At 45.3% G+C, this 27,510-nt stretch overlaps 1 protein-coding gene and 1 non-coding gene across 3 annotated transcripts in view; both read right to left on the bottom strand.

Annotated features, from left to right (window-relative positions):
* TECRL (trans-2,3-enoyl-CoA reductase like) overlaps nucleotides 1-27,510 on the bottom strand; it is a 1,221,034-nt gene that overhangs the window by 1,110,536 nt on the left and 82,988 nt on the right. Inside the window, exon 2 of one of the 2 annotated variants that reach the window (XM_069626097.1) lies at nucleotides 14,301-14,451. The exons of the other annotated variant lie outside the window; for it this stretch is intronic. Coding sequence (XP_069482198.1) covers nucleotides 14,301-14,402 — 102 coding nt within the window. The 5' untranslated portion in view covers nucleotides 14,403-14,451. The remainder of the gene's footprint in view (nucleotides 1-14,300; nucleotides 14,452-27,510) is intronic. 2 annotated transcript variants of the gene reach the window in all.
* Nucleotides 9,519-9,633, bottom strand: LOC138512818 (U5 spliceosomal RNA). The gene has a single exon (XR_011281532.1). It is a non-coding gene; the product is annotated as a U5 spliceosomal RNA (small nuclear RNA).

Raw genomic sequence — 27,510 nt, 5'->3', positions numbered from 1 at the left:
TCTGACTTCGAATTCGATCACACCTACGATCTATTTTCTCCCTAAGGTCCACAAGAATATTAAGAGACCCCCAGGAAGACCCATAACAACTGATTCATGGATTATTTGCGCAAAAATAACGGGATTTGTGCGCCATTCTGCCGACAAATCCCTGTTTAGAAAATGGGGATTTGCGGGCAGAATGGCACACAAATCCCGTTTTTTTCGGCGCAAATAATCCATGAATCAGGGCCCTTGTGTCATCAGTGGGCTCAGCTCTAGAAAACATGTCAAAATATATAGACAACGTACTCTTTCCTTTCGTGTCCTCCCTTCAATCTCATTTGAAGGATACAACAGACTTTCTAGCCCATATTGAAAACATACCTTGGGAATCAAATGATAAAATGTTATTGTATGGCACTTACGCTTAAGCTCTTTTTTTATAGAACAAATATGGATACAATATCACCCAAACTGTGTTGGATCTCATTTATCGACCTGAGAAGGAAGAAAGGCTGAGATAGCCTTGCTGGGATTCGAACGTGCAAATCACATACACATCGCAGCAGTGAGTGCTCAGCCCACTGAGCTATCATATCAGCTATAGTAAAATTAGCAATTATTCTGTAGTGGATACCATTAAACTGGTAACTGAGATTTAACAGCAGACCAGATAAATTCATCTGCAGGTCTTGTGCAAAGTTGGCCGCATGTCAAGCCTACATGCATCTACTTTCAGGCTTCAGACGTTGGCAAAATAGAGAAAGCAGTGCACTCACAGGACATCCAACCCTGCTCAAAATATGCGTCAGTCTGCAGACCTCACCTATGCTAACATTTTAAAAAGCATTAGAACTGGTCTGCTTAGTAAAGAAGCAAAATCCATCTTAAATAGACTAATCCATGAGCATAACACATCTGCTCCTGATGACATGAAACAATTAGCTCAACAAAATATAAAATGCATGTCCTTAATACCAACCCTAGCAAGCTGTAGTCAATTCAACGAGACAATGTTAAAACAAGAAATGCATCCCATACTGCATATTCACTCCACAGACAAACTTTAAGTACACGGCATGGCACTCCCTATGTATCAACAAGCAACAGCACAACTAAATAGCTTAGAAAAATCTATCTCCAACACAGCTGGTTTGGAGATTATACTGACTTTGGCCCTCATTACGACCCTGGCGGAAAGGGGAAAACGATGGCGGAAAAGCAATACCGCCATCGAAAAGCGCTCGGTGCGACTATGACCCGTCACCGCAAAGTACGAAGCCATTAGCGACACCGTAGTGAACGCCAACGCTAACTGCACTAAGCACGCGCGCGCGCACCATGCCAAACCGCAAACACCACCATGGTGCAACGGTACGCCAATTCCGACCCTAGCGGACATGTACCTAACGCCATCAGGCATGGCGGAATGGACCATCCCGCCATGGCGAGAAATACGGCATCGTGAACCAACCGTAAATGGCCCACTGAGTGCCTGTACTCCACTCCCTGGCCACATTGCACAACTCCTGGCAGGCGCAATGTACTCACACCATGCAACCAGTGAAATCTACAATTCACCCATGCATGCCAACGTAGAAATGCATGCAGGTGTTCAAAGCGCCCCGTGAGTGGGCATCCATGTACGGCATGTCACCATAGCCGTACTGATGCAGCACAGGCATGTGAAGGTACAAGACATCAAATTGGAAATCAAGAACACATGACACAAAACAACAGTAGTCCCCCATCGCTTGCCACCAGCGCAAGGCAACATCCAAAACAGCATCCTGAGGGGGATTGCACCAGCCCTGTACTCTTGCCAGTAAACAAACCAACCATCAGCAGAAGCATGTACCACACAAGTTGGCAGAGTGACTGAGCAGCCAGGCACATCCCAAGAGGGGCCGATGGGAGCTGCAGGGCACAGATGGCATCAATACAGAAGCTATTCCAATGGACATGACCCCAGTCCCCCTCCAACAAACGCACGCAAACACAGGCACCTGTGACCAGCCACATTCTGAACATCCCATCATACCATCAATCGACCTGGCTGACAGGCACCAGTCGGCCAAAAGCCAATCCCCCGCCCCTGAACAGCACATCATGTAAACAGTCACAATGGCAGCCCCTATCCGTGACCACACTGTGCTACGTAGGCAAAAGCGGCCAGTACTGTACCACACAACTCAACTCAGAAGGCGGAACACAATGCAGATCATCTCGCAATACATACCGCCACAAATCGAAAATCGCCACATCACCTGCAAAGAATAACGCAACACGCCAAATATCGGAATACAATTTAAATGCACATCCAAATGACAAAGGCCTCACAGCAATTTGTAAAATAACACCAAAACATCCATCATCACCGAGGGCTGCATCTGCAATAATTGACCAGCTTCCACTTGTGTGACGCCCTGTACCATCATGGCACACAGGGCCAACATCAACGTTCCAAAAGGCAACATGGAAGCGGCAAGAACCGCAGGTCCGTCCCATGAGGCAGGCACTAGTCCAGCTGAAAGGCCGAAATGTTGCACCTAGCCACCAGAACAGCGTAAGGGCATGTGGCCCATTGGCGATCGTCCCATAAGATCGTAATGGTGCTCCACTGATTCACCCGAAGCTGCAGGTGTCGAGAGTAAAATCCATCTGGAGGAGTGGCGTACAGATGGCATCTGCAATAGGGCAGGAGATACCTGTCACCAAAATGAAACACAAATTAACCGATTGCACTACAGGACACATGATGCATCACTATCTTCATTCAACACACCAAATCCACACCCATATGCATGCTAGCCCACTCCAAAGGAATATACACACCCCTAAATCAGTATCGATACACAACGAAACCAATCGAGGTTAATACACCATTGGCAACGTCGGTTACTGTGCATGCGTCCGTCAAGATAGAACCCATGACATGGGATTAGTAACGTGCCTAGACACAAGTGTATGAAGGCGCGTCGAGACAGGGAGGATCCGACAAGGGCAGATAGACGTAAGTCCCACTATGGCAGCCTTGCATCACATAGCGCAGGGGAAGGGGATTGAATCAAAAAACACATGTACATGGCAGACCCTAAATGGAATCATCTGTCCATGCATCCATTCATCATTCCCTCATCCCGCAATGAAAACGCATGAACATTCACTCACATAATATGTGAAACTTCCATCGCGTCTGTGCGTAATGCAGTCTGCAAAAACCACTGTGCTCCTGGCCGGATCTGTAGTGTCGTGAAGCTAGATGGACTTGGGAACGTCCTGCCTTATCGTCCACTACGCTATTGCGCATCCCATTCAATTCATGTCATTCATTGCTTGCTCGTTATGGGCCCTGTCCCAAGGACATTCAACAATAGAACGTTACATTTCCAGGCAGACCTGTGGGCGTCTCCTCACCGCTACTTCGCAACCAAAAATCCTGGCCTTCGAATTCCTCACTTGCAACATTACGTCGAAAAGGCTTCTGTGAACGCTTGCATTCACAATTACATCAATGTAGTGCGGCTGTGTGTCATAATGCTAACTGGCTGCAATCACAAATGGGACGCCACGCCCGTCGGTGAAGTACGATACTGTGCTGCATGAGGGTCGGCCATCGATCGAGCCCTACATACCACTGACTCTTCACAGGTATGTAAGCGGCTGCAATCATAGCATGTGTAACAATGGGAGCATAGCATGAAAATCAGTCAAAGTACATCACACTGCCATCGGGATTTGATACATGATTCCAATCCCAAGATGCCATGCGGCCAAATGCAGCCTTACGTGCGGGACGTGCTCGGCCAGAAGGGATTGCATCCGCCACAGATTCATTCAATCAGCACAGGTGGAGGCCATACAGGCCGACAGCACATATATAGCAGACCCAAACCCCTCCCACAACCACTCCCACTCCAAAATGCTACCGGCAGGACTAGCGATGTTGGGCCTGGGGCACCAGATAGCACTGCAAGTGCTACAACTACAAGAAGACGACGAACAACAACAGGTACAACAACCGGGCGCACAGGGGAGACGGAGGAGAAGGAGGAGGAGGAGGGCAAGGCAGGGTCAGCAAGGCCCACAAGCACTGCCACTACCAACACGCAGGCGGCCCGCAATCCCACGCCTCCGAGCTGATCCGTTCAACCTCACTGCTGAGCAGATCCACACCCTCTACCGTTTGGACCGGGACACCATAATCGCCATTGTGGACATGACACATGCTGACCTCGTGAGCATGATAGATAGCCCAACCGCCATCCCACCCCTACTGAAGGTGGTGTCTGTACTCCACTTCCTGGCCACAGGCACCTACCAGCACACAGTGGGACAGTTGCATGGCATTTCACAGCCACTGTTCTCACGGACACTCTCCCAAGTGCACGATGCCCTCCTGAAGCACGCCGACGACCACATCACACTACCACGCACGTACCAGGAGATTACCAACGCAAAGGTGGGATTCCATGCACTTGGCGGCATCCCGGGTTGCATTGGTGCCATCGACTGCACCCATGTTGAATTGGTTGTCCCACATGCCATGGAGGTCCAGTACCGCAACCGGAAACAATTTCATTCAATCAATGTGCAAATGGTGTGTGACTCCAACAAGATCTTTACGCATTGTTGTGCCAGATTTCCAGGATCTACCCATGATTCTATGGTCCTGAGGAACACAAGAATACCACGCTACATGGAGCGACACGCAGGGCACAGATCCTGGCTACTCGGTGAGTCTCATTCCATGCATGACATCGTGGCCCATTTGATGCGTCAATGACCTTGCAGGAGGGGGGGGGGGCTACTTAGCACTATCATTCCACTGACACCCTTTATTCGTCCCATACAGGTGATGCCGGGTATCCACTGAAGAGATGGCTCCTTACACCAATCCGGAACCCACAGAACGAGCATGAGGAGGACTACAACCATGCCCACTCACGTAGCCGTGTGGTCATTGAACAGGCATTCGGCCTACTGAAGGCTCGTTTCCGCAGCCTCAGCAGGTCTGGCGGGGCACTCATGTACAGCCATGAGAGGGTTTCTAAGATGGTCATGGCATGTGTCATGCTGCACAACATGTGCATACGTAGGAATGTGCCCATGCCCCCTGACGCTGTACTGCATGCACCTGAAGATGATGATGATGAGGGTGGGGATGTGGAGGCACCCCAAGGAGTCCATGAGGCACAGGATGCACGTGCAATCCGACAGAGCATCATAGATGCATGCTTCTAGCAACCACGCATGGTGCCTATTACACGGAAAGGGGACCTGTGGCACTGTGTGTGTGTAGTACAGGCACATAGTGGACTGTACGCCTATGAAGGCCTCGTACGCAAATATCAATGTCCACACATGTAATTGGATGATAATGAAGTGCTGTATTGTTAATGTGATTTGATTCATACACCCTATGGACCCGCCACCCAGTGAAGCCCAACACACCCCCTCCACCCTACTTCCTCCCCCCCCAACACCAGTGTCCAAATATGCATGCTGCCCGTGGGTAGACGCTATTGCAAGCCCCCTCTACGGGTATCAGGGGCACCCCTGCCCGTGGAGCGCAGGTTCCTGCCAGATCTGCGTTGGGGGCTGCCCTGGACGGAACTTGCCACGGATGACGTCTCTGCCTGCTCGCGTCCATGCATGTCTCTGAGGGTTTGTGAGAGCTCCGAGAGCACACGGCGCACAGCAGCAAGTTCAGCACAAACGTCTTTGGACGTCGCATGCAGTTCCCCCCTCAGGCTCTCGGTGCTTCTCTCCATTTGTGCTCTCAGGCTCTCGGTGCTTCTCTCCATTTCTCCCCTGAGGCTCTCACTACTTTTCTCTATTTGTGCCCTGAGTGTCTCGGTGGATGTTTCCATGCCTGCCCTGGAACCCCCGCATTCATTCGCATGGTCCTTGAGTAGCGTGGACACTTCCTGCTGTTGCTCGATCAGCAGGTCGAGGGACTGTTGCCTCTGCTGGGCCATGGACATTTGCGGTGGTGTGACAGGGGGGCTGCTCAACACATGTTGCCTTGGCACAGGACTTGTGGGGGTTGGCCAGTCGTCGTCTTCTGGGTGCCCCTGCGTGGTTTCGTCATGGTGTAGGGGATGGGACATGCAGGGGGATTGGGAAAGGTCATGGATGGTACCTACGTCGCCAGCACTGTTTTCCGTGTCGGAGCATGCTGGCATGACAGCTGTGTCACCTATGGTGCTGCTACCACCAGAGGCAGTGCCATCAGATACGTTCTTTGGGGGGACCTGTGGTGCTGGGGTTGTGGACTTGCTGGCTGCTGGGGTGCCTGTTGCAGTCCCCTCCAGTGTGCTGGCACTTGATTCCTGCTGCTGCCGTGTCTTGATCCTTGCACCTGAGGTGGAGGCTCTTGGGACGTTGGTCCTGGCCCTCTTTGCAGGCGTGCTGGTAGGGGTGTCCTGCAGCTCGTCGTTGGTATCGGACCCTGTGGTGGAGTAAAGAGGGGCGAGCGTTAGTTATGGGTCTGTCGGATTTGGAATGGCAACGTATCAAATGCATTGGGGTGGTACATGAGGCTGATATGGGACTGGGCCTTGGAGGTGGTCTCATTTTCGTGTGGATTGAGGATGCATTCATTTGGCTGCCTGCAGTTAGGGGGTGCATGCTGCACATGTAGGGGTTGTTTATGGCATCTTGATTAATTTGTTTATTCATTCAGACTTTTAGAGGGCGCTGTCAGGGCAAAGTATGTATTGCACTATGGGGTCACATGGTACTGCACATGTTCGTGGTTTGTGGATTTCGCATTGTTTCTCTTGGCCAACCTACCTGATTCTCCGGATGTCGGCACTCCTTTCTCCATCCCTCCGACTCCCTCTATGCTCTCCATTCCTATGGTGGAGGCGCAGATCTCCTCCCAGGGGGTCAACTTGATGGGCGACTCTGATCCCCCCCCGGTAGCTGTGGCGATGTTCCTGTTCGCAGAAAGTATGCTGCGTACGCGGATCCGCAGGTCGTCCCACCGCTTGCGACATTGCTGTGGCGTGCGGGGTGTTGTCCCCACCGCACTTACGCGCTGTGCCACAAGGGCCCATATGGCCTTCTTGTTGGCAAGGGCCGTCCTGGTCATTTGACTGGAGAAGACGACGGCGGCATTTTCCTGCAGGGTCTCGGTCAGCACGGTCAGTTCCTCTCGGGAGAAGTGGACCTGCCGCTTGCGATCACACGCTTTCTTGGCTACCTTTCCCATATTTATTTTTTTAACTGGGGTTGCTAACGGGTTGGGATGTGTGTCAGGGTCGGATTTTTAATGGTTGTGTTGGGATTCGGATTTTATAGTTGTGCGGCGTGCTGTTTCCCGTTCCGGCCACATGCTTTTACTTCCGTTTCCGTATATTTACGGTGCCCGTAATTTGCGGTGCCCGCTCATTACGGTGCCCGCTCATTACGGTGACCGCTAAGATGGGTGGCGGTATTGCACCTGGTGCAGCGTACGGCGGCGGTAAGGGCCGTTTTGGGGTCATTTCCGCCATCGCAGCCTTTCGGATTCCGCCATGGCGTAATGCTCGTGCCCGATGGGTCGTAATTAGCCGCACTTTGCTCCTTCGTGCAATGGCGGAAACGCTATTTACGCTGTTGCGGTCCGGTCAGTCAATTTCCGCAAGGGTCGTAATGAGGGCCTTTGTGTCTAAACTGCAGAGTAATTCTTAAACGTAAACTTGACGTAGAACAAGGTTTAGTCAATGGAGCAATTGGTAAAGTTGTTGGCCACCATACATACCCACATGGAAAAAACTTTCAGTTTATCAACATCCACTTTCACAAACTTGGAGAAATTAAAAGAATAGGGCCCTCAAAGGCACGATTCCTTCTTTTTAAAGACATGTATGTACGCAGGAAACAATTCTCTCTGTCTCCTACATATGCTTTCACTATTCACAAATCACAAGGTCTAACCCTAGATCAAACATAAGGCATGAGTTATGTAGCACGTTCACGTCTACGTACACTATTCCAAGTTAATTTTGATGTACAAAGTCAAGGCTGACTTTCCTAGAATCCTAGAGTACAACAGGCTACATACACTCTACACACCCCATCTAAATATGTACCCTGTTCCTCAAAAAGCTCAAGTTTTAAAAAGAAAATGTATGAAAACAGAAATTGTAAAATATCTCCCACCAATACCACCAAAGAAACAAAAAACAACTGCTACTCCATCAAGCACTTCAACCACAAAACTCTGTAGTGCAAACAGAACTACACATCCATCGGGTCTATTTAAATTTTCCAACACAACTGGTTTCAATTGCTATGCAAATGTAGCAATCAATCCTCTCTTCCAATTGCCACCAATTGTTCAAAACATTTACTTGAACGGCTCAGACCAGTTGAGTTTGCAAATGCTCGTCCTTCATGGAAATGCCACAAATAATCCTGACACCATTTACAGTGGGCCTCATTACGAGTCCGGCGGTAACCAAGGTGGTAAAACCGCCTGGTTACCGCCGGACTCGTATTACCATTCCGCCTCCGTGATTCCCGGAATTACCGGGGCATTACAACCCCTGTTTCCCGGGAATCACAGAGGTGGAATGGTGTTAATCCCCATTCCCATTGAGTCCTATGGGACTCAATGGGAATGAGGATCATGGAAACACCAGCAGCATCTCGTAATGCTGCCGGTGTTTCTTCGTCCGCCTGCAGGCGGGCGGTGTTAAACCCGCCAGGTCAGACCTGGCGGGAACATCACCTCCCGCCTGCAGGAGTTGTGATCGCCCGGCATGGAAACAACGGTGGCGGCGGGTTTACCGCCACCCTTATTTCCATACCGGGCGATTTGTAATGAGGCCCAGTGTCTCAGTAATAAGGCAAGAATTGGACTATTGTACAGGAACAATACAATTCACCATAAACACACAAGAAGGTTCACCAGAATGTCTAATGTACTTACTAAAAGTACTGGAAACCAAAAACATACCCATAAATGAAATCTTCCACATTTCATACAGTGGAAACAAACATGCAGTCTCTGCAACCATGTTTCACAAGAGCACATCCCTAATGAACGATTTGTATATGTAGCTATACCAAATTGCGAATCCTTTCCATTTCATCAGCTGGTGCAAAATGCAAATCATGCCATATTATACACTTTTTGCAATTCAGACATTCATTCCACCTTGCACATAAACTCACATAGCCAATATCTGATACTAATCTGATACTAATGCCTTTAAGGTATAATGCAGATGGTACCAAAAACAAATGCAAGCTTACTAGCTTCACACACAGGTATCTCTTGGGAAGAAAACCTACAAAACAGTAGGCACAATCTACCACACTGGTGCCAAAACCACTGCAAGTCACTATACTGCATACATTAAAAAAGAAGTGGTTGGTTTGAATGCAACAACACTTCTGTTACCCTAAAACAGAGATTACCAGCAAATCTAACTAATGCCTACTTAATATTCCTTAAACCTAAATGTAGTCACTGACCTCTAAAACTATCAACAGTTAGAATACGCTAACTGGTATCTTTTTTTTTTTTTTTTAATTTTTTTACCCTGCACGTGGCAGGGCTTCAAAAAATGGAGTGAAACTCTTTAATGTTCCTCTCCACGGAAATCTTTAGTAAAAGGCAAAAGATTTATTCGGTTTGAAGAGAAACCAGAGTATATACGCTAACTGGTATCTAACTACATCCATGATACTACAATGCTTCTTACACCACCTGGTATCTAACTACATATACAGTAATGCAATCCTGCTTTTAAAATGCAAAACAGTTTCAATACGCCAACAGGTATCTAAGTACTTCAAAAATATCTTTAAAAGAATTATACAATTGTACATTTGAAAAGCAAAGTAGTTAGAATACGCCAAAAGGTATCTAACTACTTCAAAAACACACATACTTAATATTCCTTAAACCTAAATTTAGTCACTAACCTGTAAACTATCAATAGCTAGAATACACCAATTGTTATCTAACTACATCCATAATACGACAATGGCACTTTTCAAAAGCAAAATAGTTAGATTACACCACCAGGTATTTAACTACTTCAATTCAAATACACCATCACGATTCTTCTTACTCCAACATTGCTTGTAACAACAAATACACTTATCTGTGCACTTAAAACATTCCCTTAAGCACAGCACACTTCACAAAAACATACTGCCAAACATCAACTCACAGAAATATAGTTGTTTCTTTTTTTAATCCTGTATGGATTTTTTTCCCAATGCCCCAATCATTATGCAAACAGAACCTGCAACTGTGCAGAACACACTATAATGTGGTTCCCAAACATAGTACTTAGAATGCACTGAATATGAGGGTCTAAAAAGTGCATGGATATGTGAGATTGTATGCAATGAACAATTTTAAACTATCCTGCCTAACATATTATACTGTGTTTATTTCACAGAGAAAGAAGCAACGATGTCTCCTTCATTACCATGTATAACAAACTCAACCTATACCCTCAATTGTACAGCAATCATATGTACTACTTGCACTTCAATTGTATTATGTCAAAATGTTAGAAATACTGTATACTGCCCCTACACTACCTATAATTGCTATACACATATTATTATAATGGTTGTAACCAGTGCCTAGATTCAATTACTATACACATATTATTATAATGGTTGTGGCCAGTGGCCAGATTCTTGGGTGCATGGCCTACTGCCAAGCACCCAAGAATCTAGCCACTGGCCAACACCACCACAGCATAATTAAACCATAAATAAGAAGGACATAGAATAAATATTGGAATAACACAACCGACCCTGAACTCCCCCAACCGCCAACCCTATTTTTCACTTATGCAAACATCCCCATATCAGCTACATTCCACTCCTCTACACTGACCAAACCTCTTTAAGTCACCAAATAATCCCAAATGTGTTTTTCAAACTGTTTGCCTAAGACCCTGTCCACGGACTGCTGTGCCACCCGTACACCCTTTTTCCACCTATACAAAGAGCCCCATATCATCTTTTTTCCACTCACCCACCCTTTCCAGCCCCTCTTTCTAACACCAAATGACCCACAATGTGTTTTCCAGACTTCTTCCCCAGCGATCTGTCCATGGTCAGTTGCGGCTGTCCGCGGATCCAACTTGGAGGGTGTTTTGGAAAATATGCACCTCACGTTTTTATTGATCAATACGTGGCCTCACCCGGTGTCGACAGACCTCACATCACCCTCTGAACCAATCGGTGGCCCTTCTGTGAACTCGAACAGGGAAGTAAGTCGGCGGACCGAACCGAGATATCACTCATTTCTTTATACCTACTTTTGGGCCATTTTAAAAAAAAACTACTGGAAGGATTTACACCAAATTCACAAAAGCATGCTTTTGGGACCAAGCCGCCGCTCCTGGAAATCCATCCAGTGGTTTGGGCTGTAGACGTGAGCACATTTCTTTTCCATTGGATCTATGAAAAAACAGACATTTTGGCCATACACGTAATCCCTTTTCCCTTTCCATGGTGGCCACTTGTGGTAACATACTCTCGGACACCGCAGCGTCCGAGCGTTGTCGGGCAGGTAAGGCCCAGAGGAGGGCCAATGAGCTTGCTTTTAACAAGTTCTTTGACCCTCGCTGGGTACTTATTCCATAGAATGCAAAATACACAATGTTGGACATCCTGATACTCCAACCACATAACGACCAATACCATGTGTTTTCAACACATAAACTGTCTGTGCTAGCACCACTGATCAACCAGCATCATTTCTGTAGACATTTAAGAAAAAAAACACTTTTGCTTGATTAAATAGCCTAGCTATTTTCAGTAAATGGTTGCCTCTTGAAAATTGTTGGAAAAATGAAGGCCTAGGTAATCGCTATACAGTGGCTCTCCTATGATTCCATACCTTATCTGGCCATGCATTGTAATTAGGGATTATGTTGTATTATTATGTGAATATGTGATGTGTTTTTAACTCTTGTCATTTAATACATTTAAATCAGTTGGCTTGCTCTTTGTACTCCCAATCTAGATTCGTATCCCTTTTTTGTATACATAAAACAATCTACAGCCTAACACTGCTGTAAACAAATTCAGATGAATACAAGCCCATAGGTCTGGAAATGACTCATAAAAGTCAATAGGGACAATAAATGGGCCTGGTATCTTGGAATTATTTAGATAGAGTATAATTTCCTTGATCTCATAATTTCCAATGGAATTCGGAGGTTTACACCTGACTTCACCTGGTACTACAGGGCAGCTCAAATAAAAAGTTGCTTCAAGTTAGTTAATCCAATGACTATGTCACAGTCTATTACCACCTTGACTGATGCGCTGAGTGAAATTAGACTCTGTGAATTAAAATGTTATTTAATACAAATGTTTTAAAGTGTGTTAATGGCTTAAAATCTGAGGGTGAATATATTGTGCCTAATTTACATAGTAGATCATTTAAGCACCCCCTCATAAGAAATTGAAAAATGGTGCCCAGAGGATGCGTTTAGTCTCCAAATGAAAATGAGCAGCAGAACATATTTGCCCACCACTCTCAGCACAAAACAGACAATCAAACCAGTTTATATGAAAAATGAATCATGTCAGCTTGTATGTTTTTTGTTTGTTTGAAGGTAGCAAAAAATAAACACTGGAGGGATCAGCGTTCCATACTTTCAGACTATTATGCTTGATCATGTGCTTGTAAACCTATGACATTAACTCTCTGCAAAATCAGAGACCTTGCAACACTACAATGACTATCCCAAGTCATTCTGTTGGATATGCCAAATAACTTTACTATATCACATACTACGGGGCCATTCACTGGTCACAAAATCTTTAGGTTTGAAATGGAGCCCAGCTCCAATGCCCAATGTCTTATGAACATAAGACGTTTGCCAGGCAACACAGTCAGCTTTAAAAAAAAAAGATTGAGGGACATGATCTATACAATCACCTGTCTGAGATAAACATGCATTAGCAAATGCAATTATGGTTTTTATCAGACACTTGAACGATTCTTGCCTCAGTCCCCTACTCACTGTTGGATTTAAGAGCTATGGATTCTGCACCTGGGCGGATCTAAGGGTCATACAGACCATAATGCTGGAAGCAGAGATGCAGAGCATGAACACGCAGTGAAAATGCAAGTGGCTGCAAGCTCAGACGAAACCTTGCTATATCTTTAAGGGAAACCAGCACCGGCCAGACAGGGAGGACCATCCACAGAGAAATAAATAGCAACTATACCGGAGGTCACGTGACATGCCTGCAAAGAATATTATGCACACTCGTGCTAGGGAGGTAAGAAGATATTTTTGCACACGGGGAGAGAAGATGAAAACCTGTATAAACACATGAGACTGCAAAGTGATCTGCACTGAAGAGAGAGATGGGTGGGGAGGGAGGATGGCTCAATGAAAGAGGAGTCAGTCTGGCAGGGTGGAGTAACACAATAGCAAGCTTAATGCATTTTTCAGGCCTTTCAGCTAGTTACACTCTTTTTTTTAATAACAGACACTCCTTAGGTCCAATGAAGCAGGAGTAGCAAACAATAAGTTATGGGTACCAAACGAAATGACAGGGGATGTCCTACTCGTGACATTCTAATGGGATCCAAGGAGGGCAAGTGTAGAAATCCTGGAACATTATCTGCCTCTTATAGGTTATTTCTTTTTGACCAGGCTGAAACGACTGCTGATCAAAGATCATTCCGTTTTTTTATTTATATTTGACAACACCAATATAGTTAAGAATTGGAAATTTAATATTTGAAGGAACTGCCTCCATCAGATCCAATCCAATCATAGCAAGAACAAAAGTAAACTAACTTTGTAATTATAATTGATGATAATATATTTAATTGCAAAATGCTAGAGAAGTATTAAAGCTCAATCTATTGACCAATGGTTCATAGTAACAACTAGAAATATATAATCAAGATTTGAGCAGGGTGGTTTCCTGGATAAATCACCTTGAGTATGGAACTCGCTCCAATGCTTATTTTGGTTCCAAAAATTAATTCCTCTTTATTTGTTCAATTAATTTGTTAAAAAACATACATACTCAACCGAACATATTGCACATCATCTCTTCTTTAGAGATCAACATAACCCATATGTATGAAAGCCACACATAATTTAAACATTTTGTAGACAAGGGGATGAGACAACAACTCACTCCATTGACCCCCAGTGAACAGTAATACAGTTTTTAATGTGTCGCCCCCTTCCCATCACGGATAGTCTAAATACACCTTATGACTTGCACTTTAACTTGTATATACATGACACTGTCTTAATAACATGTAGACACATGGTGTTTCGGCCTCATGAGCATACAACCAATGCTCTCACTTTCTTGGCCTTCATCAGGACCGATGTCTTAGTCAATCTTCCAACCTTGGGTTTCTGTGTTCTGATATATCTCACACTGTTTTTTAAATGCCCTTGCTTCATCAGCGCCCTGAAGGTACTCCTAGTACCAGGTGCTTGCTGTACAGGATGTCTATGGATTACAAATAGAAATATGACATTAGAACAAACTATCACAAGGTGTCACAAAGAGACACTATCATGAGGGCCTGCCAGATCACAAATACTTTAATTATTAAAGTGATTACATGAGCATTAAACTGTGACAGTGACATCCTGACATTACAGCCCTGGATGGCGCATTTAAATATAGCACTTTACAAGTCACTAAAATATGCTTTATCTTGAAGTGCAGCGACAGCTAAGCCTGAAAACAAAACGCTATTAAACTGAGGTACTGAACTTAAAAACAATTTCCAAATGTGTAATTCTATCTTTTAGCGAGTTTAAATGCAAACTGTTCACAAAGGAAGTGTTTGGCTTTCAATGTTATCAAAAGACTTGAAGGGGTGCATTGTATTTTCATTATAAATTAATTAAAACATCTCAAATGAAAGAGTGTTTTGTTTTTCTCAAGCAATGTTTAGCAATCAGAATCAATTGTGCATTATAATTTAAAGGTAAAATACTCTGTTCAGAAATTGTCGGGAGCAGAGATATCAGTATACCACAAATGTTAAAATATGTTTATTTTGAAAAGCATCAAGTCCTTATAGAGTCTAAGAAATTAAATCAACCATACACTGCAATGAGTGTTCATAATTGTAAAACAGGGTTCAACGTGTATTCCTTTATTCGTGTGGACTGTGTTTGTTCACTTATCCTCGACATGTTTTTCAACATTTTTTTAAATGGGGTTTCCTCCAAACCTTTGTTATAGCCCACCTCCTCGCCCACTCTTCCCTCCACCCCACCCCCACCCCCCACGCGCACACAAACATAACATATATGAATGCGTATAAGAAAACAATGCCATTAAAAGCCTTATGGTTAAACACGCTTTGGGCCTAATTCACAGAAGCGGGTTATAATGCAAAACCCCATTGGAAAACGCTCTGAAAATTAGGCCCTTCCTGTGTAAAACTATTATCTCCCCAGCAGCGAGGAAGAACATCGCATTTACACGTAATTAAACTGAACACATTACATTTGTACTTGGAGGCGGAGAAGCTGCAGACATATCTTATTTTGTTAACTGCAAAAAGCAATGATACACTAGGTGTTATATTGTTATAACACATGCCATAGTCAGAGCTCAGTAAATCATGTTCATATTTTATATTTTTAAAATATTCATCTTGAAAGACAAAATGACTGACTAGCTGACTGACGGCTTCAAATGAACGTTTGAAGACAAAAAATTGTGTACAGTTTGAGATGAACCCATCCCACAAGGGGATTTTGTTTCAGTAACCTCTTGCCTATTTAAGAGGGAACAGCACTTGTATACAGTTGTCTATTTCCAGTGTAGTCACACAAAATGTGATTGATGAAAGGGTATACGTCAATCTTGCGTTGGCATTGCTCTCAGCAACCTTCCACACCATTGTTGTTTAGTCAGTCTGCATCATTACAGAAGTGGAGCAGCCATTTGCAAATCACTCTTGGTCCTGCCACCAGTGGGGGCAGTCCAGCCTGTACGGCTAAGATGGTTTCCAGTGTTTTAATCGCAGCTATTTTCACTGCAGCTATTTTACCCATGGTGTTTTCACCCAAGCCGTTTTTGGTGATTTATTTTTTAATGGGGTGGATCCCCCAACCCCTCATCTAACCCACGCCCACCACCTCACCTTGCCTCCCGCCACCATCAATCCTGTACTCAAACACATAACACACATATATATATATATATATATATATATATTTAAATTGTCAAAAGCAGCCGGGGTACAAACACCATGTTTAAAATAGCTGTAGTGAAAATGGACACGATTAAAACAAGGTAACCTGCTACGACATGTCTCCTCTGAACAGAAATGAAAGCAACTGCAGATATGTTTGAGCCTTGAACAGCCTCATTAATGACGTGCAGCTTGGTTTCAGGGGCACAGCAAGCAAGGGACCCAGGTCTGGTCATGCCCTTTCTCACTTTAACCAAATAATGTGATGGGTCGAAGATTATGTATGATTCTTAAAGACTGTCTTTGCTCTGGGTAACCTTCCACACCATTATTTTTTAGCCCACCTGTGCCATTCCAAAGCGTGACCAGTTATATTGAAATTAGTCTTTGAGCTTTATTACCAGTGTGATGCTATCTGGTAAAACCACCCAGATACCCCCAAATGGTATTAACGTTGCCGTCACTTGGTCCAGCGGTTTTACTGCCAGATTAGAAGTGGCAGTAAGCAACATTAGTCCCCAATCGTGGACGCAATGGGTAATTGTGCCGAAATTGTGCAGAAAGTTGGCGGATTTACCTCCAGCTCGTAGCTGGAGCTGAATCCTTCAACTATCGACCAAACTTATAGTTGGGCAGTGCGATAATTCAGTGGTATACTGTAATACCGCCGCATTTTACCCGCACCACCCAACGTGTTATAAGCCTTTGTCTTGGTAGCAGTCCAGCCCAAACTACAAAGTCATATCACCTCTTCACAGAAATACTTGCAACCCAGACATGTTTTAGCTTTGTTGGGCCTCATCAGTGGAGATCTGTTTCCTGTGGTGCAGCAAGAAAGGGACATGTGGGCATGCACTCTCTCAATTAGGAAGACAAACTATAATCAAAACTTGTGATGGGTTGAAGGTTCTGAATTAACCATGACTGGCGATGCTCTGTGCAATCTTCTTCACAATTGTTTAATAGCCCATCTTCGCCATTTCAGGATGGCACTATCGAAATGCAAATCAGTATTGTTCCTGCCACCAATGGGAGAAGTCCAACACAAATTGCTAGGCCACTTGCCCACTGCCCACTGCACAGAAACACCAGAAACACCAGCAATCCAAGAAGTGCTTTGGTCTTGTTGGCCCTCATTAGTGAGGCGTTGCTTACTTCCCTATGGTGCCATGAGCAAGGGACCCACTATTGGGAATCCACAGATGTGGGTCCTGGACTTGCTGTGCCCTGAGACCCAAACTACAGCTCAGTGGCGATGGCCAAGGAGGGTGAAACATGTCTGGGGTTCTTTGTGTTCTCATGCAGAAGGGATGTGACCAAGCCTTTCAGACTGACTTCCCCTTTTGCGGTGGGATGAAGCCTGATTTGCATATGGTATTCTACCATCTCTGATGATATAGCAAGCTGAAAAACAATGGGCTGGAGTATTGCTCAGAGCTATGCGCAGGCTATGATCCATTCAAAACCTGACAGACATCACCTTTCTGTCTGTGAGTGGGATGATGGGCCCAGATGCATATCTGGAGCTTTTCTAGAAACCCAAGTGACACCTCACTGCTGAAAGGCAATGATCCTGAAACATGTCTGGGGTTACTTGTGGTCTTGTGCAGAAGAAATGTGACCTAGTAGTATGAAATGTTCTGCCCCTTTCGTTCTAATCAGATTTAGGTTCGTTCCCCTTCTGCAAGGGCATAGCAGGCCGAAAAACAATACTCCGGAGGGTTGCCCAGAGAAATGCCAGATGTGATTTATTCAAAACCTTGCAGCTTCTATTTTTCTCTTTTGCTTAAGTCACCTGTAGTGGGATGAATGTCGCAGATGTGGGTCCAGAAGTGTTTGTGCCTAGACGAGAGGCGTAGCCAGGATGGACTAACAAGTGGGGCCTGAAGCTAATGAAGTTGGGCCCACCGCAGTGACATTAACATCTGTAAATGCCCACACAGCGCTGCTGAGAGGGCATTTACAGAGTTTGGGTGGGCTTTGCCCAGTCAAGCCCTATCGTGTCTATGCCTCTGGCGCTAGAGACCAAAGCTACCCTTCACTGACGATTTCAATGAGCTTGAAATATGTCTGAGGTTGCCTGGTCCTCATGCATCAGGGATATCATCTAGTATTGAGGGGGGCACAGCCAATTTCAGTGTAACCAGGCATGATTGGCATATGGTATTTGTCTTCCTGGCAGGCTGAAATAGCAGAGTTGTCAAGAGCAATTCCAGGGCTGATGCTTCATTCAAACCTTTCTAGCCATCACTTTTCTTTTTTCCTTAAGTCTTTCTATTGAAGCTTTTGATGACAGATTGAGAGAACTGATTTAGATTGGAAAGCTTTAAGATGTGATTGTTGGAACTGTATACATTATAATAACTTTTTCCCAGGTCTTATAAGAGGATATGGAGAAGAAAGCCTTACAGCTTCTCTAGTCACGTGGTACAGCGAGAGATCCGTATAATGTATACAATACAATGACCCAAAGCCTGATAAACGAGGTAACTACATAGCAACACTAAGTTGAGCATTGGGAGATAAGGGCTGGCTGAAGGATAACTTTCACTTTATGCTGTAACCTCTTCTTCTTCTTCTTCTTCTTCTTCTTCTTCTCAATTATCGGAGGCGTGGGTGGACCCACGCAGGTGCTTCCCCATCCTAAAGGAAGATGTGCACCAGACCCACCAATCAATACTTACCACACATAAACTCACAACTCCTCCCACCGCCCCGTCTGCCTCACAAAATCCAACATCACACTGCTCCTCCTCCTGCCTCTCACCCCGTCACCTCCCAGCAAAGCCCTCCCACTCAGCTCAGCCACACCCAGCGCAGTCAACCGAACCCTCATCAATTCTCTCTCTTCAACATGTCTCTCACACCTAAGCAAAAAATGTCCCACAGTCTCAGGCACCCCACACACCGCACAGTCCCTCGACTCACGCTTCCCCACTCGAAACAGACAATCATTCAGCCCCACATGCCCTATCCTCAACCGATTCAGCATCACCTCTTCCCCCTCCTCCATTCCAGACTCACCGCATCCACCTTCACCAACACTTTCCCACGGACACCAAACATCCACCTGCCCTTCACCCCACTCACCCACCTCTCCTGCCACTCATCCATGACCCGTCTCACCACCACAGCCTTCACCTCATCCACACTCAAAGGCAACCTCACATCAACCGCTCCCCTCTTCATACCCTCACCCACCGCCAGATCCACCAACTCATTACCCAAAATACCACTATGACTGTAACCTCCTTTTCTACTGCTGATACGGACCTGGATGTAGACGTGAACCCCTTGCTCACTGTACTCAGAGAAGCACAGCTCCACCTCACCTACGAGTCCCAAAAAGGCTGAAACGCGTGTCTGGGGTTGCTGGTGGTACTCTTGTTCAAAGGAGGTTTGCCTGGCATTTCGGTGCTGGAGTTCCCTTGGGGGTGGGACAAAGACTGATATGTAAATGTATATTTCTCCTTTGTGAAAAGTACAGTGAGCAAAAAGCGATGGCTGCAGACTCTCAAAGTGGGAGGAAAACCACAGAACAGGTTATCATGCCATGTTCTTTCTAGAGAGGGGTGCCTGCAGCCTTTTTTGGACCTTGATGTATATTTGACTTTTTAGCTTGTAGATCTCATAGAAATACAAAGTGGGGACCATTTTCCAAGTCCCTGTAACATAATGGTAAGGTGTAAAAACAAGGACTTGGCCTTTCCATCTTGCCTTTATGCTTCAGGGGCGTGGAACAGGATATATATTTTGGCTACGCATTTCCGCACCGCCTTCAGATTTCACAAGGTTTGGCACCAGCAGGTATTTATTTGTGATTCCATAGGATTGTAACTGTATTTGTCGGGCAGTGTTTACACTTTTTCCAAAACTGAGTGGAAAAATGGAGAGTGAAGGTGATTTTACCTGTGTTTTACTCTTTGCAATTCAACTCATTTTTGGAAGTTACCAAAATTGCACAAAGGGGACTTTTCATTAAAGTGCGAATGGATACAGCCCACTCCAGTGCAACCTTCAAATTTTCCAAAATGACATCAAAGTGTGTTAAGTGCAATTTATATTCAGCAAGCTATGGTTTTGAGACATATAGCGTATTTTGAGGGGTGGAGGGGTTGTTCTGCCTGATATTACATTTTGGATATTGTTTACTGCCTACTGATGAATATTTTACTTTGAGTACAGAATTGAATATTTTGCCCTGGATCACAAGTGCACTGCATTTTTGGCTAATGCATTTTTCAGACAGCCAGGTTTTTTATGGATTTGCGTATTTTCTGCAGATTACTCCCTTCTAACTGGCATGTTCAAAGTTTACAAAAAGTCTGTTTGGTGTACTATTTTCTGCTAATTGCACCTTTTCTCAGTTATATGGGCTTTCCCCTGGATTACCTATTAGATGTTGTGGGCCTGTGGCTCAGTGGACTACTTCATTGACTGAAGAGAAATGTACCAAAATGTTGACCAAGTAACTGCGACTAAGCAGTTACGGTGACTTTTCCCGACTCCCATTACTGTGCCCAAGAAGAGCGGGGGTTGCGGGTGTGTCCGACGCTCTCCTTGGGTGCAGTAGCAAGAGTCGGGAGTTACGTGGGTGTCCCATGCTTACCATTGTAGTAAGCGGGGGACAATAACATTTAAGAAAAGAAATACAAAAAAAAGGACCCTGCGGCATCAGCTCCGACCTGTGTAAGTGGGAGGAACTGACACCGCAGGGATAGCGGGGAGTCACACAGAAGTGTGCCGTCATAAAGGTAAGTGGTGGGGGGCAGGTAGGGGAATGCGGACTGGGGGATGCGGGCAAAGTGATCTATCTGATCACTGCAACACCACGTAATTGGCGTCGACATTTTAATTGGTGCAGTTATGGGCAGCACAGTGATCACATAGATTTGACTAAAGGGGTCTGTATTTGACCTCATGGCCACAGGTTCAAATCACGGTATGTCCACTCCAACTTTCATCCTTCCGAGGTCGATAAAATGAGTACCATTAAGCTTGGTAACAATAAACATCTGTTATCTGTCAATCGCATCAAGATGCTCCTTGAGATGAACGTGCACTCCTCATATACACTTCTTATGTTGTTTGGTAATTAGCTTCAGATTAATAGCATGGGATGCTGTAGGACCCAAGCAACATTTTGGTTGTGCTTTATTGGTGAAGACATTTGAATCGGTTCAATTCATTTAAAATCACATCTTTGGATATGAAATGCATATTTTTTATTATTTTATTTTATTGATTAAAGCGCAGACCTAGCTTAAGAGCAGCAGAGTGCTGTACAGAGTGTGGGTAGCCGCATTTGGGCTGCCATTTTTTAACAGTAGCACAGTACTATGAGGTCTGTATATCGTTATGTGCGCCCATTGGAATTAGTCCTTGGGTAGGTGTTGTTGAAAGAGCCATGTTTTGAGAGATTTACCAAATTGGAGAATTTTTGGGGCATTCCAAGCCGGCACTTGGATCTAGTTCCAGAGGGTGGGTGCATGACAAGAGAAGGATTGTTTGTGGGTCCTCTATTGGTGAACAAGTTGTGATTCAAGCCAGTTAGTCGATTTGCTGCACGAGGAGCATGCGCCACCAGATATGTGGAGTTTAGCCGCCAGGTACTCTGGTGTGCTACTCGTGACTGATTTGTAGATGACATTTGCAGTCTTAAACAGTATCCTGGCTTTGAGTGAAAGCCAATGTAGTTCAGATAGGATGGGGTAATTCAGTCAAATTTCTGTGCTCCCTTAATAAGATGTGCTGCAGCAGGGTGGACTGCTTTTAGGGAAGCAAAGTGAGCAGCTAGGAGCCCTGTCAGGAGAGAATTTCCACCATTGATATGTGAGACCACAAGGGCCTGCATGACGTTCCGGAATCCTGTGCCACGATAAAGGGTTTGATTTTTTGAAGAGTAGAGATTCTGAGCCAGGCTGTTTAGTCCTTCTTGGTTATGTGTTTCCGGAAAGACAGTTTGCTGTCAATGGTGAAACCTAAGGATTTTGCTGAGTCTGAGAGTTGTGGATCAAATCCGTATAGCCGCATATCATTGAGCCATTGTCGGAAAAGTTGTTTCTTAGCGGCTGGACTGGTAAGCACGAATTCAGTCTTGGATGGGTTTAGATTGAGGTAGGCAGTGAACATCCAGAATTAGATGATGGCTAGGTAATCGTGGAGACAAATGATGTCTTACATGCTATTTGCTCTCATGTACAACCGAATATTGTCTGTGTAATGGTGTATGGCTATATTAGGATCTTTGAGAAGAATGCACAGAGCCGCCATGTAAAGGTTAAAAATTATTAGTCAGAGGATGGAGTCTTGGCGTACTCCGCAGGAGACCTTGAGTCAGTTAGAATGCAACAGGTTCATCTGAACAGCCTGGTGTCTGCCTTAGAGGTAGGAGGTAAACAAATTCAGGACCGTGTCAGAGAATCCCATCCTGTCAGCAAGGAGGGAGAGAAGGATGCAGTGGTCAACGGTGTTAAATGCAACTGAGAGGCCGAGGACAAAAAAACATTAGTCACCCGCATCCATGATTTGGAGAGCATTATCCACCACCTGGATGGCGGCTGTCTCGATGCTAGTCTTTGGGTGGAACCCTGACTGATAGTTATTTAGGAGGTGGAGTTGTTTGATTCTGGCAAGTAGTTGTGTAGTAATGATTTTTTCCAGGCTTTTGCCAATAAACGGGAGGTTTATAATGGGCCTGTAGTTCACCAGGTCGTCTGGATCTACATTTGTTTTTTTCAAAAGAGGTCGTATGAGACCAGTCATGAGGGTGTTCGCGAATTATCCTTCTCTAAGGGAGGCATTGATGATGCTGAGGAGCACATTGAGTGCTGGGTCGATCAATTGTTTAATGATAGAGGCTGAAATCATATTGTCACAGTAAGAAGTAGGTTTGAGCGAGGCAATCATTTTTAGGAGATCCAAAATGCAAAATTGGAGAATTGTGGGAGTGTTCCAAGCCAGCACTTGGATCAAGTTCCAGAGGGTGGGTGCATGACAAGAGGAGTATTGTTTGAGGGTCCTCTCTTTGTGGACGAGTTGTGATTGAAGCCGGTTAGTCCATTTGCTGCGCGAGGAGCATGTGCCACCAGATATGTGGAGCTTACCCGCCAGGTACGCTTGTGTGCTACTATCAACTGCTTTGTAGATGATACATGCAGTCTTGAACAGTATCGTAGCTTGGAGTGGAAGCCATTGTAGTTCACGTAGGATGGGGGTAATTCAGTCAAATTTCTGTGCTCCTGTAATAAGATGTGCTGCAATGCTGTGGACTGCTTTTCGGGGAGCCCAGTGAGCAGCTGGGAGCCCTGTCAGGAGAGTATTTCCACCATCGCTATGCAAGACGACAAGGGCCTGCACAGTGTTGCGGAATGCTGTGGCACAATAAAGGATTTTATTTTTTGAAGGGTATAAATTCTGAGCCAGGCTGTTTGGGCCTTCTTGGCTATGTGTTTCTGGAAGGACAGATTGCTGTCCATGGTGAATACTAAGGATTTTGCTTTGTCTGAGAGTTGTGGAACAAATCTGTCTAGGCGCATATCGTTGAGCCATTGTTAGAAAAGTTGTTTTTTAGCGAGTGGACTGATCAGCACGAATTCAGTCTTGGATGGGTTTAGATTGAGGTAGCCAGTCGACATCCAGAATTAGAAGATGGCTAGGTAATCGCTGAGACGAATTATATCTTGCATACTATTTACTCTCATGTACAACTGAATATTGTCTGTGTATTGGTAGATGGCTATATTGGGATATTTGAGGAGAATGCACAGAGCCGCCATGTAAAGGTTAAAAAGGATTGGTCATAGGATGGAGCCTTAGGCAACTCCCCAAGAGACCTTGAGTTGGTTAGAATGCAACAAGTTCATCTGAGCAGCCTGGTGCCTGCCTGAGAGGTAGGAGGTAAACCAATTCAGGACAGTGCCAGAGAATCCCATCCTGTCTGCAAGGAGGGAAAGAAGGATGCCATGGACGACCGTGTTGAATGCAGCTGAGAGGCCGAATAGTACAAGAAAGTATTAGTTACACATATCCATGATTTGGAGAGCATTATCCACCATCTGGATGGTGGCTGTCTCGATGCTACACTTTGGGTGGAACCCTGACTGATAGCTATTTAGGAGGTGGAGTTGTTTGATTCTGGTGAGCAGTTGTGTAGTAATGATTGTTTCCAAGATTTTGCCAATAAACGGGAGGTTCATAATGGGCCTGTAGTTGGCCAGGTCGTCTGGATCTAGGGTTGTTTTTTTCAAAAGAGGTCATATGAGACCATTCTTGAGGGTGTTTGTGAATTATCCTTCTGTGAGGGAGGCATTGATGATGTTGAGAAGCACATTGAGTGCTGGGTCCGTCAATTGTTTAATGATGGAGGCTGAAATTATATTGTCACAGTAAGAAGTAGGTTTGAGTAGGCAATCATTTTTAGGAAATCCAGGGGAAAGAGAGGAGAGAATTCGATCCAGAGGGGAAGTGTGCTTGCCAGGGTACCGGGGATGCTAATTTTGTGAGAGGTTGATTTGATGGTCTCACAGATTTTGTCTATTTTTTCAGTAAACACTGTCTTGATTTTCCTGAGTTACTGGTACCTCGGGGTTTGGGTGAGGGTTTGGTAAAATGCTTTACTACTTCAAAGAGGGCTTTGCTCCTGTTAGAGTCTGCCGAAATGGTGGTGAATTAGTAAGCAGCTTTGGTCAAGGTAATCAGATTCCTACGGTTTGCATGCAGAGATTTAAGGTTGGTGAGGTCTCCCGAGTTATGGTTTTTGCTGCATCATTTCTCTAGGGCTCTGATTGAGTGTTTGTTAGAGGCCAACTCAGGGGTGCACCATGGGGTGGATGGTTTGGTCTTAACACGGATGAATTTTAGGGGGTCATATGTGTCCACCAGTTTCATAGCAGAGTTGCTGAATAATTCCAGGAGGCCTAAGGCATTGCTTGTTGTGGGGGAGTATGCAAAGTTTGCTTCTAGCTCATTGACCAAGAAAGTTTTAAATGAGTGGCGTTGAGTGAGGTGGCATTTGGCCTGACCTTTGAGAGCCGTAGTCAAGTGGGTGACTGATAATGGGATGGGGTAGTGGTCAGACCAGTCAAGTGGGACAGGGTCTACACAGGTGATGCAAAGGGAAGATTTGAAGATGAAGTTTAGGGTGTTATCTTTGTTGTGCGTGGTGTAGAGCACAATTTGCTTAAGGTCCATGGAAGCGGTCAGTGCAAAAAGCATGCTTTGAGGGTGGTTGTCAGCCTGGGAAGTTAAAATCACAGAGAAAGACATTATTTGAATGTGCAAATTTGGCAGAGGAGAGTAAGTTGGAGATGTCTGCAACGAATGAGTCACTCCTGTGAGGTGGTCTGTAGATGAGGCGGAAGGTCATGCATTACTTGTGCGATAGAGGGAACCGGCAGGCAAGTGATTCAAAAAAGCTTGTTCTTGGAGAGGGGATGATGGAGCATGGCCAATCGCTCCTGTGGATGATTGCCACTCCACTTCCTGCCGTTCCTGGATAGTTGCCATGTTGGATACAGTAGCCTTGAGGTAGGAGGACATAGAAAACATGTGGGGAGGATTGAGTAAAGCATGTTTCAGTGATGAACAGGGCATCAAGGCTGTTATACGAGATGAGGTCAGTGATCTCTGCAGTGTGAGTTACTGCTGAGTGAGCATTGATAAACATAAGAGGACATGTGGTCCGTGAGTGTTGGATAGGGGCAACCGCAATATTGATGAGGTTTGCTAGGGTAGCTTGCCGTGAATGGCCAGGGCACTTGGACATTCTAAACCCTAGTGAGAGTGGGGATGGCGTGTGGAGGGAGGAGACACATGGTGGTATCTTTCGGTGAGTAGCAGTAGTAGTGATACGTTTGTAGGTGAAATGGAGGATAGCAGGTCAGGCCCTCGGCCCTATCACACCTGAACAGGCACAAACACATGAGGTCCTTGTCTTTGTGCGTCCTTTGCTGAGGACGCCAGCAATGAGGATGCCTAAGAAGGACTGATTAAATAGGTGGTGGGTGGAGCAAATGAGTGAGATGGCCTGGTCACGTGACCGTCAGCCTACTCAATGCTGTCTGCCTGGAGTTGAAGATGACACCAAGGTTTTTTGCCTCGGAGGAAGTGGAAGGAATAGGGCCCAAGGTGGACGGCCGGAGTGAGAGAGGGGAAGCGGGGGCAGGGGTCCCAATGAGAAGGATCGCCGTCTTACTGGCATTAAGGGAGGGATCCTTGGAGGTGCACCAATCCTAAAATGCGGATAGAGGGTCAGGAATGAGCGAGAGAGGAGAGGAGGCTGAGGGGAGCCTGAAGAAAAGCTGAGTGTCATCCGCATAACACCGAAAGTTAGAGGAGAATGTAGAGATCAGGTGGGCCAAAGGGGCCAAGTAGAGGTTGAAATCCCAGGATGAGAGGACAGAGCACTGGGGAACGCCACAGGTAGAGAAAGGTGGTGAAGAGAAAGGGACCTAGTTGGACCTGGGAGGGACGGTCCAAGAGGAAGGAGGTCCGCCACTCTAAGGCCTGATACGTGATGCCCAGGTTCTCACAGAGTCGATTGATCAGAATGCCGTGGTTGACCATGTCTAAAGCAGAGGAAATGTCAAGGAGGATGAGGACAGAAGGAATGCTGGAATCAAGGTTAGAGAGCAGATCTTGATACCAGACTATTGTACACAAGGTAGGCATACAAGTAAGGCAATAATTAAAATATAAATAATACTATGCCTACTGCAGGTTGAAAATGCCAACCAATACCTGGTTATGTCTCAAATGTGTACCAAATCCTAAAATACCAATAACTAAGGCCTCATTACAAGTATGGCAGTGTGAGAAAAAACAGTGGAAATGCAGTGATAGCTCTGTTACCATTGCAGTACCACAGCATTACCACACTGCTGTACTACAACTCTGGTGTTGAGGTCAAAATGCAGGAGGTAATTCCGCCGCCTATGATCATACTACCATAAGCACATTTTTTTTTCTCTTTCAAATCTACCCCAATTTCGAAAACTTCACCACAAATCCTGTCCCTGGTGGACATGGCCACTTTATCCCCATTGGTCGTCCCTCGTGGCCATGGCCAGTAGCCAGATTGTCCGGGTCATGACATTATGCCATGACCCGAACAATATGGTCACTGCCCATGGCCACAGGCTATATATACCTCAGTCACCAAAGGTATATCACAATTTTGTGTACCTACATTAAGAAACTGACAAATTTGCAAAATCATGCTTTCAGGTCCTTGCCAATACTCCTTAAATGAGTTTGCTGTAAATCCACTCGTTTTATTTATTTATTTATGTATTATTTTATTTGTGTTGGGTTCCACAAAAGCAGGAAACCTTTACAAAAGGAAGAATTCA

Source organism: Ambystoma mexicanum, chromosome 6p (assembly GCF_040938575.1).
Source record: "Ambystoma mexicanum isolate Mex_15411 chromosome 6p, UKY_AmexF1_1, whole genome shotgun sequence".
In the NCBI taxonomy this organism is placed as follows: domain Eukaryota; kingdom Metazoa; phylum Chordata; class Amphibia; order Caudata; family Ambystomatidae; genus Ambystoma; species Ambystoma mexicanum.
This window is presented reverse-complemented; position numbering and strand designations above follow the sequence as displayed.